Below are 12,563 nucleotides of genomic sequence, written 5' to 3' on the forward strand. Positions count from 1 at the left end.
TTTTGTTTAAATCTCTAAAATACACATCTTAACTTAATATCAGAATATGAAATTAACATTTCGATTTTTATTTATTGTTTAGTTTTAGTTATTCTTAATTTTTGTTTTCATGAAATTCTTATCTACTTGACAGCAGGTAAGAAAAAAGTAAAAATTTTCAAGTATGTACTTTCAAGTAAAAAATCTTGATTTTTTTTTACATGTTTTGAATCTCTAAATTTGAAGTGAAAAAAATTAAATTTGTAGTGATGAGAAAAATAGATTTTATTGAACTCAGAAAACGCTTAAATATTGATTATTCCAATAAACAGATTATAACATCTTCTGAAATAAGTTTTATTAAAGAAAAAGTTAATGATGAAATAATAAAAGTTCAAAATGAAATAAGTGATGGTGATGATAATAAAGGTGGTGAACAAGAGGGAATTTATTTGGACGGAACGTACTGTCATAGTTCATTCCAATTACAGCCATGTATTCCTTCAAAAGAAAAGAGTAATAATGAACCTTTTTTTGAAATGAGTTATGAATTAGAGTTTCCACAAATAACTTACCATGTTAAAAAAAATTACACCCTTTACGATAGTATATATTCTCAAATATACTCTAATTATGTGAATAACTCCGATATTTCCTTCGGCTTAAATGAGAAAATAGAAATAAGGGAATCTGAATCTATATTTGAGATTGATGACTTTGAACAGCCTTTTTCTATTCATTGGGCTGGTGAGGACTTACTATCTAACACTCCTATATTACTTGGTGAGATTTCTGGAATGATACATACTGAAGATAAAAAAATAGGACAACAAAACAAATATTTTGTATTACCAAACATTTCAAACATAGATTATAACGTTTTTCTAGACATTTCACACCTTTGCAATGAGTTTGCATTTCTAAGGTATTGTAAATTACCTTATCCTTTCGATGATAAAGTTGTTAGGCCTAATACTCAGTTAAGGTGGTTATATATTGACAAATGGCCACATTTAGTTGTACTTTCTATACCCGGGGTCAAAATTAAGAATGGTGATGAACTTATTGTTGATTTTGGGGATGAATACCACGAAAAGTACGTTCAAAGTAACAAGAAATTCTTCAAAAATATGATAGTTATAAAGAAGAGTGATATCGATATAGTTCAGTTATGCAGAGTTTGTAAAAGGGAAATAGAACAAGATTCAGGGTATCTAAATAAATGTTCCTTATGCTTTAATACAATACACGAAAAATGTGGTCACTCAACTAATACAAAATATTCAACTATTTGTTGCTTAATATGTCTAAGAAAATCTTTAAGCATTATTTTTGGATTTAATAAAAGAAATGAATACAGCTTTTATTCCAATAAATTAAATGATGTTGAAAATGACAATAATTTATTAGTAAATATACTTGATGAATTTGAAATGAATAAGGCCTGTAATAGTTGCTCAAATATATTTTCAAAGAATAATACACAAATTGAAAAACAAAAGTCCGCATTAATTTGCAAAATTATTCATGATGTTAATAGCAAAATTGAAAAACAAACACCTTACAGTATTGACTCATTCTATGCTGATTTTAATTCAGATTGTGGAAATGAGTCTAAACAAGTAAGTGCTGATGTAAAAGCACTGGAAAGTTTTCACTCAATATTTGAGGTATTGATTAGACTTATTAAGGGAAAGAATGATCATAAGATTAGTTTTTTTCAAAATATACAAATCGATTTATTTTTAGATAGCTTTATTGGTTTCTATGATAGTAAGGCAAGATATATATTTTCAGATCATTCAATATATGAAATTTGGAAAAAATCAAAATGGAGGGATTTTATCTACTGGGACAAACTAAAGAAAAGTTGGGTAGGAATTTTAAAGCCTAATGGAATAAAATCTTACTTTGCTAATACAGAAAAGAGTTCAGTTCTGGAGAAGTTTTTTGAGGCAGAAAAATGGACAGAAAAAAGATTAAGTGAGACATATATTTCGAGTGAATTAGTTGATGCTTTGTTTTCATTTGAAAACGGAATATTAAACAATACAAACATTTCTACTATTCAGGAAACACGGTCAAATATAGTTCAGTCAACCTATCATTCACCATTTCTACCAACTGATTTAGCGTCGCATCCAGATTACAAAGTGTTGTTGAACAGTTATGAAGGTTGTAAATATCAGACAAATCCTATAGAAGTTGACGGTTGTGGGAACGACTGTGAAATTATGACTGATTCACAAATTCATGGGAACAAAGTCGAAGAACAAATAAACCAAAATACTAGCAATAGTGATTTACAGTTATATTCTTACTCAAATACACCAAGTTTTATTTTGAATGACCAAAAACATCAAGTTATTCCACATAGAACATATATACAGTGTTTCTCACCAGTACATAGAAAGAGAAGGGTTAGATCAACATTACCTTTAACCTCAAATGCAGCAAAATGTCCAACTGAATGGAGAGTGAGAGGAATAACTTGGCATGCAGAAAGAAAAGCATTTATTGTGCCATATAGAAGGGATAAAGATGGTGGTCTCACATCAACTACTTTTGGGGCAATGAAATATGGGAGTCCATTGACTGCATTTTTAAAGGCACTCGAATTTAGAGAAAATTATTTGAAAGAACAATCCACAAAGTTGCCCGAGGAAATAAAGCAACCTAATGTAATATGTGATCAAGCATTATTGATTAGAAATCTACCGAATATAATATGGGATTCAAGTAAATTAGTTTGGAGGGCTATTGCAGAAGAGGATCTTCTATGTGATGATGATCAAACTCAAAAATTCAATTTAAATTCGCAGGATGTAGAAGTTGATGCAACTCCATACGGTGCAAGAATAGCATATGAAATAGCGGAGGTTTGCTACATACGTCGCAAAGCGTTGTTATTGAATTCAAAAGACTCAAGTGTCAGTAATAGAGCTGCAAGTATTGGTAATAGATGCAGGTATAAAAATAATATTGAGAGAATTGGAATTGAATATTCTGGAATTGAGAATCAAAATATATCACTAACAAACAGAAATAGCCAAATGAAGGATACTCAAAATCCAAGTTACAAAAAAATAAGACTAAAGATCATTTCCCCTTCAGGAGAAGAAGTAATAAGAAATGACTTAATATCTTGGCACTTTAGGACTAATTCATGGGTTATATCAAATGTTGGTGAGGATCATGGGGTTGGTTGCATTAAAGGAATAAATTCATTTAGTTGTGTCAATTCAGGGTTCAGACAAAACTCATTAGTTCATTCTCTGATTTCTGCAATTGAATGCTGTTCATGTATTACACAAAAGTGCCAAGTGTTTATACATGCGGAAGAAGCAGAGTCAATAATTGAGTCTGAAGATTTAGCAGAATTACTTAAGCCTTTTCCAACTGGAATATCATGGTATTGCAAAAAAAGAAGATTCTACACCTCAAATGGACTTGATAGTAATGGAAGGGGACAACATTTTAGTATTGCATTGTATGGATCTTTAATAGCTGCCTTTAATGCAGCTATAGATTACAGAAATATTTTTTTAAAAAATAGAAGAAAAAATATTTTGCCTAAAATTGAATGGATATTGTGCTATCCTGTCAACTTAAATACAATAAACAGTTGTGATGACGCAAGAGTAAAAGATGCAAGGATAATAAACACAAGTGAAAATTCAAAAAAAGATCAAAGTAATTGCCAAAGGTATAGTATAACTAATAGCTATATGACTGAGTGTACAAAAAGAAATATTGAGAGAATGAATAATCAGATTCCAAATTTAAATGAGTGTGTTTCAAATGACATATATCACTCTGAAGGTGTCTGGCTTCAACATCCAACAACGGTTTCGCTGTTAGAAGATCAAATAATTAATACTCAAAATGATTTGGACAGTCAAATCCTAAATATTAGTATTTTAGAATGAATTAGAAGTTGGTACTTAAGTACCGCAAAACGAGTTTTTTTAAAATTTTTTATTTTTAAAACAAAATGAAACGAAAGTCTTTAGTTTCTCAATCATTAATTGATCCAAATACATTCTTCTATTATAATGTTGATAAATTAAATATAGGAATATATAATGCTGTAACTCCAGGAATAGAAATAACTAATTCTGCCAATTCAGATTTCATATTTGATTTTGCACCTTGTAAAGAAATAGAAAATTCTATTTTTTTGGATGATTGTGGAATTTCACCATTTCTACACTTTAATCCCACATTCAGCTGGTCTAGTTCTCTGAATATCGGTGCATTTACGACAGGTTATTCTAAATATATAAATGTTTTAAAAATAAATAAAGAGGTGATTCATATAAATAAAATAGGGACAGGAGATACATATCACTTAAATTTAGATTGGAATTCTGCGGAAAACAATTCAAATTTACTGTTGTCTTGTGAATTAATTTCATCAAATAATAAATTCTCGGAAAATCATGGAGTTTTATCTGTATTCGACTTGAACGTAAATAAAAAAAAGGTAGAATTAGGGGAAATTAAGAGCACCAGAAAGAATAGATTAGGGTATCCAATATGTGGTAAGTGGATTGACTCAAATTGCATTGTTTCATCATGGAAAAATAGTGAAAACATATTTTTCACTTGCTTAAATGACATTAGAACTAATGTGTCCGCGATAGAAATTAAAGGAAAGAAATGCACTAACTACATATCAATTGACCCGATTGAAAATGTTTACTTGCTTTTAAGCGATATGAATGATATTATTGAAATTACGGATATAAGATCATTAAAAACGAATAATGCTAATAATGATATAAATCCATTATATGGAATTGAATTTGAAAGTGATCATATAAATTTCTTGAGTTGGTTTCCATTTGAAAAGAATCACATTTCAATTTGTACAGATAATGGAGTTTTTGTAGTTTCGATGAATAGTATTTTTGATTTTCAGCAAAATTTGGATCTTAATTCACATAGGACAAAAATGTCTTCATTAAGATGGAATAAAAGTCTTCTTACATATTTTGAGCCAATTAAACTGGAGAGTAGTATTGAAGATGGGTTTTGTTGGTGTAATAAATTGGTTGGTGATGGAAATGGAAAATACCCATTTGCATATATATTTGAAGATTCATTGAATTATATTTCTAACCTTGACTTTACCATTAACTCATTTCTCCCCTTTAATACCCCACCATTTTTTTCAATGTTTGGAGATGACTGTGAAATAAGGAACAAATGTTCTACAAAAATATATAAACCCCCACAGTTGCTGGGTTATTCTTGGATTCCTTATAGATTAATTAAATATTTTTCTGAAAGATTATCAAAGATTGAAAAGTTATCTTGTTTTTCTTTATTATTAAGATGGCAAACAATTAATTGTGAGGAAGCACAAATAATTGTGAGAGAATACAAAAAGGATCTATCAATATTACAAAAAATGGGTATTTATGTAGATTCAGTTTCTGAAATATTTGATATAATTAAATTAATGAAATCAGCTTCTTATACATTTAATGTATTATCTATTCTTCCAAATAGAGTATCAGACTTAAAAGAAATAATAAAACAGATACATTACTGCAAAAATAATAAAACAAATAGTATTGATTCAATTGATTATAAATTTGAAGATTTTTTTTTCCCTGGATATAAGGATATAGTTGACGCCATCAAAGGTCAAGGTAATAGTGAAGAAACGATATACAGGTTGAAATTTATCAAAACAGCAGACATTAATTATAGTTTTGAGGTGAAAACGGAGTTGGTAAGTGAAAAATTTAAAAATATAGAAGTGTTTTCTTCAGGAATTAGAGAGAAATTAGTCTCTTCATTTGGAATTTCATTGAATGTAACTAAAAAACATGAACATAAAGGTATTAATGATATTTCAATTATTGAACACAACTTACTTACATTTTTGTGGAACTGCATCACACTGAAATATCCAGTTTTTTTATCTCAATGCAATTATATCTCAGAACTATTGAATAACAATCTAGAAAATGAATTCAAGCAGCTCAAATTGTCTTTTATGAACAATTTAGTATTATTCCTGAATTCTGTTGGTATTATCATTACAAATTTATATAACAATAGCAAGGTGAATAATTTAGATAAAAATGACATTAGTTTTTATCATTCATCGATAGTTTCAACTAGCGAACAACTTTTGGACGATGAATACTATTTACCTATATGGAATTGCAACATTTTCCTTGAATCTACTCTGCAACTTTCAATTAGATTTCTTGTTGTAGTTATTAACTATTTATATTTGGAATCGGAGGAGTTAAAATTCTCTGATTATTTATTAGAGAACTTATTTATTCCGTGTTTGAATTTGGAATCTTACATTTACATACCTTCACATTTATTGATTGTAGTTTCGCTGTATTACTTACCGATAAATTCAATTTCAAATTTAATCGAAATGATGATTTTAAAAATGTCTAATAATGGTCTTTTGGACTGCATTTATATTATAGGACTGCAAGATATTCAAAGAATTCGCCCTTTAGAGAATTTTGACGAAAAGTTGAACGTAAACGGGAATAACATTGTTTTTTCAAGAGAAGATTATTCAAAAAAGGGGAAAGATATTTCAAAACAAGACTGTTTCAATGTTTTAAATTCATCTTTAAGTTCACAAAGATATGATGGTACAAAATATGAAGATATTATTGAACCTCGGACGATTATCAAGAATTTGTTACAAAAGTTCTTATCTATTTCTTTTGGAGATATTCAAACCATTTCTTTATTTGGTTCTTGTTTCCTTCATTACTGTAATAATGATTCATTTTGTGCAGAATACGTTGAGATTATCAATAAATGTATCGATGAATACAGAAAATTGCTTAAAAATAACTCGGCAATAGTTCACTCAATTAACAGTTGTGAACCAATTGATAAACCAACATATGGTTATATAACTACGAAACTAAAATTGAGCGGAAGTTTTGTGGCACTTTATGAATTGAATATTCTCAGTTCAACCTATCTATTAACTTTTGAAGAAAAAGGTTTGGAAATTCCTTTTTTTTCAGCACCTTCGGGAAACACAATATATTGCTATTATTGCGAACAACCTTTGACACAGAAGTATTGCGAACCTAATAATATAGTATCAGGGATATCTAATTTAAATAGAAATTCACACGGTTTACAAAAAGAAAGTGAAGTAAATGATAATAATGATTTTCAAAAACATTTTCAATTAGTTGAACAGGATAAAGTTGGTTTAAATATTGGTTCAAATAAAAACCTTTCAAATATCTCCCCTATATACCAACATGATGGCTCAATGAGTTCCGAAGTTGCCTCAATTATTTTAAATTGCCCAAATAAATTCTGTAACAAACCACTTGCAAGATGTGTAATATGCTTATCTGAAATGTCAGTAAATTCAGTAAGTAGGACAAAAAATAACTTAAAAGAAACAGATTTTTGTGCGAAACCTGATTCAATAGAAAACTGGTACAGTTGGTGTTTGTATTGCCATCATGGTGGTTGTCTTAAACACATTAATGAATGGTTTGAATGCTTTGATGAATGTCCTGTACCTGAATGTAACTGCTGGTGTAATGTAGCTGATCCCTGGTTTAATTTGTAACTTTTTTTTAGAATACAGTTAAGTATACCTAAATATTAACTATTTTTTACAGGAAGATTGCTTACAGTATTTATTTTGAGATCTACCCTACTAAGTTCACCATCAGAATTTCCCTCGGACTCATTACTTGATTGTTCCATCTCTAATATTGAATCTGAAATTCTAGATTCATACCTAAGGGAAATAATCCAAATTGCACCTATTATTATGCTTATTGCAAAACCAATAAAAGTAGCAACATTTAACAAGATAATTAATGTGTCTTTTGTCCTGCCAATCATACCACAAAAAGTAACTATAGCATTTGTAGAATCCACAGATACTTGACCACAATTATGTGCTTCCGTTCTGATATTTTTGAGGATCATTGCACTTCCCAACATACTTTTTATTCTATGGTTTATATCTTTATATAACCTCTTGACTTCATTAAAAGCAATATTAGTTGGGTTAATCAAATAATCATATCCTATACTAGTAATGTATCTCTCAAATTCCAGATAGTTGCATTCTTTCCCATGGAATTCCAAATACAACGTGTTGTTACCAGTATTAGGGTCCGCCTTTATCCTTTCTATATCAACCCAAGAAAATGGGTAACAATAAAATTTATAGTCATATAACTTCGCTAATTTTTTTACCCACTCTAATGTTTCTTTATAGCTTGAAATAGGATATTCGGTGAAGTATTTATTCATTTTATAGTATGAATCCAAATCAAGCTCATCAAAATTAGTGCTTGCATCAATTACCAAGTTGTCATGTTTTTCAAATTCAGTCATCATGGTATTATTTAGGGGTTCAAAAGATAATTCCTGAAATTGTTGCATATTCATATCTGTAATTTGTTCCTCTGAAAATATAAGAGAACTATCATTTGATTCTGATTTGGTAGTCTTAATAATCGGATCATTGCCTACTAGGGGTTTGATTTTGAATGGCTCTATAATTGTTTGAAGAGTTTCCAAACCAGGTATTTTTACAGGTAGTTGGGAGGATATCATCAATGTTGAAATATCGTTGTTACTACTACTACATAAAGAGCTGTAAGTCGTGTATCCAAATATTGAATTTTTTGTTAATGTTTTCTCAGAGAAATAACTCTGTGTAATTAATACCAGTACAGGAACTTCCTGTTCAGCTGATGATGATTCTTGGGTATCCGGTAAATACATTAATGAAAATTTTATGTAGTCAGTTACATTTACGTAAGTAAAAGATTGTTCCGCAATACTCAAAGTTGTAGAGGCAATATTGAGATATTCTGGTACAATATTTGCAAGATCAAGAACAAGATTTCCAGGTAAAAGTGCGTAAAATAATATCGACATACTGTTGTTTGCTGGAACATTGGAAAGTAAGGTGTAAACCTTTTTACCTTTATATTGCTCTGCTAGTAGAATACTGTTTTTTGAATCATCTTTAGTTAAAAGCGAACCACTTTTTAAACCTAATTTTGAAAGATCAATAGGTTTTTCTCCTAGTTTTCTATTATTGTCTATATTATTGAATGTTTCACTATTTAAACTGAAATTATACTCTTTTAATATATCTTCTGAGTGTTTGTTGGTATCATTAATATTACTAATTATTTTTTCATAATTATGCTTAAGCTTGTCATAATATTTATTAGTATTGTCTGAAATTCCAATTTCCTCTAGTAATCTAATTCTATTGGAATAAAATTCTACTTCATCTAGCTCTCTAGTATTATTATCATCACTTACTCTAATATATGTTGCAAGTGGATATAGGCAAATACTGAATACCATCCCAATTTCAGGACCTATTGTAGATATCCAGTTCATTCCTGTCGTACTGAACAAATCTTTAACCACCCAAGCACAGTAGTCCTTACCAACAGTGCCTGCAATTGTCAACGTATACGTAATGAATGAAAAAATTGTTGAAAATCCCAAGATAATAAATGCGACAGCTACTAATGCAGATCTTGATTGGAAAAAACCAATGTGGCTTCTTCCCGAAAGAAATAATTTTATGTGTAAAATTGAAAATACTATTGTTAATATACCAACAAAAATGGAACAAGAGCATAATGTAGTAATTATTGTAAAAATTGTGTTACTACCTGTTTTTGAAAACATTATAAAGAGCATGGTATATCTTATAAATTCTTGGAAAACATCAAAATAGGCAGATACGGAATAAGTCATTGATGATGTATCTACTGACTTTGCAAGGGACACTATTTCTGATAATATTGGAACCATTGAATTATAAAGAGTGTCTCGTACAGGTAAGAAAGAACTTGCTGCCTGATTTACGAGAACTGATAGTGAAGGTCCCGAGGGAATTGACCACTTTGTATTTGCTGGTTTAATAAGGCTAGTATTCGTGAAAACGGTGACCATATCTGATAATCTTTGACTTAGGCTAGTGGAGAATCCAACACTATCTATATAGTCGAAGGTAGAATTAACTAGACCGTTAATTGCTTCTACAGATGCAAGCTCCTGAAAAAGTCCGTACAAAGGTAAAGTACCAATAAATGGGATTGTTGTGTTCGTTCTTAAAGATGCTTCTACAACATTAAAGCCACCAGAGGTTGTGTTTATATTTATATTTCCATTTGAAAGTGCATCTACTCCAGTTGCCAACCAACAGACAGAAGAAGAAAATGAAAATGAAAAGTTTACAAAATTGACTATTGTAACAATAGATACCATTATATATCCTGTGGATAATATACATAACAATAAAATTAACATATATATACTCAACTTTATTTTCCATAGACCTTGTGTTGTTTCCTCAAAGGATATCACTCTGTCATTTAAAACTCTACACAGAACAAAAGCAAGTGCAACTAAAATAAATAGGAAAATGGATATCCCAAATATAACGCAACTTACTATTTCCCTCCATATTAATTTATCGAAATATTCAGATAACAATGGTTTCACATCCACTTGCACATTTTTTGAATCTAAAACAATTAAATTTTCAAGTATCATTCCAGCCAATACGCTTGAATCAGAGTGCCATGAAATAAACCATTCCCACATTTCTTTTGAATATTCATTGTCTATATATGGATAATAATCACTTGTTTTACAATGTTCATCAACAAAATCGTCTAGTGTTAATACTCGGGAATTATTTATTATTTGTTGTGCAGTTTCAAGGCTAGACAATATATAATTTGTTGATACTGGCCACGGGATATCAACAATCGATGCAAAAACAGTCAGTATGTTTGCAAAAATTGAAAAAATAATTGAAATATAGAGTTTCCGAGACCACATCATGACTTCATCATTGAAGAAAATTATCCATGTAACTAAAGGCACAAATAGATTTACGCGCGGGAATGGCTACCACAAGAAAAAAAAAATGTAAAAAAAATTTAAATGTTCCTTTCTTTAAGTACTTTTCCAATTAAAAGTAGTTCTTTACATGAAGAAAATATAGTGCTTTTCAATAGCTCTATATCATCTATATTGTTCGCACTTGTGTGCAAATTCCTTGTTATTTCTAATAGTGAGTCACTTACCTTTGATCCTTTAAGGTTACCCAAGGATATCATTGCATTATTTTTAATTTGAGAGTAGTGAATATCTCTGTGATCAAAAAAATTATTTCTTCCGTTATTCTTACAAATAACCTTCCTTTCTGAGTTAGAATCAAGGAAGTTATTTGAAACAAAACAAGAAAGCTTGTTTGCATTTTGAATAATTGCAAGTGGGTCAACTGTTAGACTTGATTGATTAACCAAAAACTTGAGAGTCTGATTGTAATCCATACTTAAAATTTTATCACGTTTACTTTCTAAAATTGAGACAGCAACAAAGTTAAAAATTGGCATAATTGATTCAACAATAAGACATATTTTTTCATTTTTTTGTTCACTTAAGGCGGAAATTTTCATTTTCAGGTTGTCAGCAGTGTACTTTGATCCATTTTTAAGGGAGTCACAAAACATTAATTCCCAATTTATTAATGAGTCATTTAAATTGGAAAACTCTCTAGAAAATAAAAGTCTAATCCACCTTAGAAACAATATCTGAGGTTCTATTCCGTGTTCTTTTACAAGATGAAGATAAAGCTCTTTATCAATATTTTCTAGTATACTATAGATATTATTGCATCTATGAATAATTGGAAGCTTGAAATCGTCTGTTTTCAGTTTTTGTTCATTACTCTGAAGGTCATCCGGGGATTGGAACATGTACTTTATCCCGAAGGTGCTCATCAATGATTTAAACATGATAAATGTGTCCGCTTCAATTGAATCTCCGGTAAAAATTAGATTAGTAATTGGATTATTATTTTTCTCCATTTTTTCAGTGGATTGAGATTCACCATTTGTAAATTTTGATTTCTGACTGAAATTTACGAGAAATAAAACTGCAGCAAGTTCGTTCATTCCTTGTTTATAACCAAATTCAGGATTCTCACGTGTCCATGTAAACAAGACTCTTTGTAACAATTGTCTCGTACCAATTTCGGAGAAGAGTTGACGTTCAGAAAACGTTCTGGTTATATCTTTCCAAATTTCATCAAGCAATTCACTGTTTTTCTGTTGCTCATTCCAGGGGTTACTCGCACTCTGTGAAAGAGGATGAGATGTTAAAGGGTCCATAGATGTCATTTTAGAGATATCTGGTCTATATTTTTTGAAAGAAATATTGTATTCATTTCTTTCACGATTTAAAAGGTCAATTATTTCTCTTGAATACTCATAAAAGGGCATATTGAAAATATTTAATGGAATAACTCTTAATAAAATTAACCACTTAAGACGTGGAATATCTTTAAATTTATTTTTTTGCATTTGCCCTGATTTCTTGAAACATATTTCTTCGGTATAACTAACAAAATTAACTAGTGGATTTTCTTTGATATATTCATGAAACTGATATAAATCTGAATCCTCTATACAAACAGAGTATTCTTCTTTCTCAAAAACTTCAAAGTCCACCATTATATGGAATGTTTAATTAATGAGGTAAGTAATAACATATGCAAACAA

The 12,563-nt window shown here is 29.7% G+C and overlaps 4 protein-coding genes across 4 annotated transcripts; 2 read left to right on the forward strand and 2 right to left on the reverse strand.

Moving 5' to 3' along the window:
- Positions 1-248: 248 nt before the first annotated feature.
- FG386_003220 (uncharacterized protein) lies at positions 249-3,908 on the forward strand (the record flags this gene model as incomplete). The annotated part of the gene is made up of 1 exon (XM_067342448.1): positions 249-3,908. The coding sequence occupies one exon, from the start codon at positions 249-251 to the stop codon at positions 3,906-3,908; it is 3,660 nt and encodes a 1,219-aa protein (XP_067198389.1).
- Positions 3,909-3,973: 65 nt separating this feature from the next.
- On the forward strand, positions 3,974-7,570 carry FG386_003221 (uncharacterized protein; the record flags this gene model as incomplete). Its single annotated transcript, XM_067342449.1, has 1 exon — positions 3,974-7,570. One exon carries the CDS (start codon positions 3,974-3,976, stop codon positions 7,568-7,570), a length of 3,597 nt encoding a protein of 1,198 aa, XP_067198390.1.
- A 35-nt stretch (positions 7,571-7,605) lies between these two features.
- On the reverse strand, positions 7,606-10,839 carry FG386_003222 (uncharacterized protein; the record flags this gene model as incomplete). The annotated part of the gene is made up of 1 exon (XM_067342450.1): positions 7,606-10,839. The coding sequence occupies one exon, from the start codon at positions 10,837-10,839 to the stop codon at positions 7,606-7,608; it is 3,234 nt and encodes a 1,077-aa protein (XP_067198391.1).
- Positions 10,840-10,937: 98 nt separating this feature from the next.
- On the reverse strand, positions 10,938-12,515 carry FG386_003223 (TBC domain containing protein; the record flags this gene model as incomplete). The annotated part of the gene is made up of 1 exon (XM_067342451.1): positions 10,938-12,515. One exon carries the CDS (start codon positions 12,513-12,515, stop codon positions 10,938-10,940), a length of 1,578 nt encoding a protein of 525 aa, XP_067198392.1.
- Between the last annotated feature and the right edge of the window lie 48 nt (positions 12,516-12,563).

The sequence above is a fragment of the Cryptosporidium ryanae genome (assembly GCF_009792415.1).
Source record: "Cryptosporidium ryanae isolate 45019 chromosome Unknown contig_68, whole genome shotgun sequence".
In the NCBI taxonomy this organism is placed as follows: Eukaryota; Apicomplexa; class Conoidasida; order Eucoccidiorida; family Cryptosporidiidae; genus Cryptosporidium; species Cryptosporidium ryanae.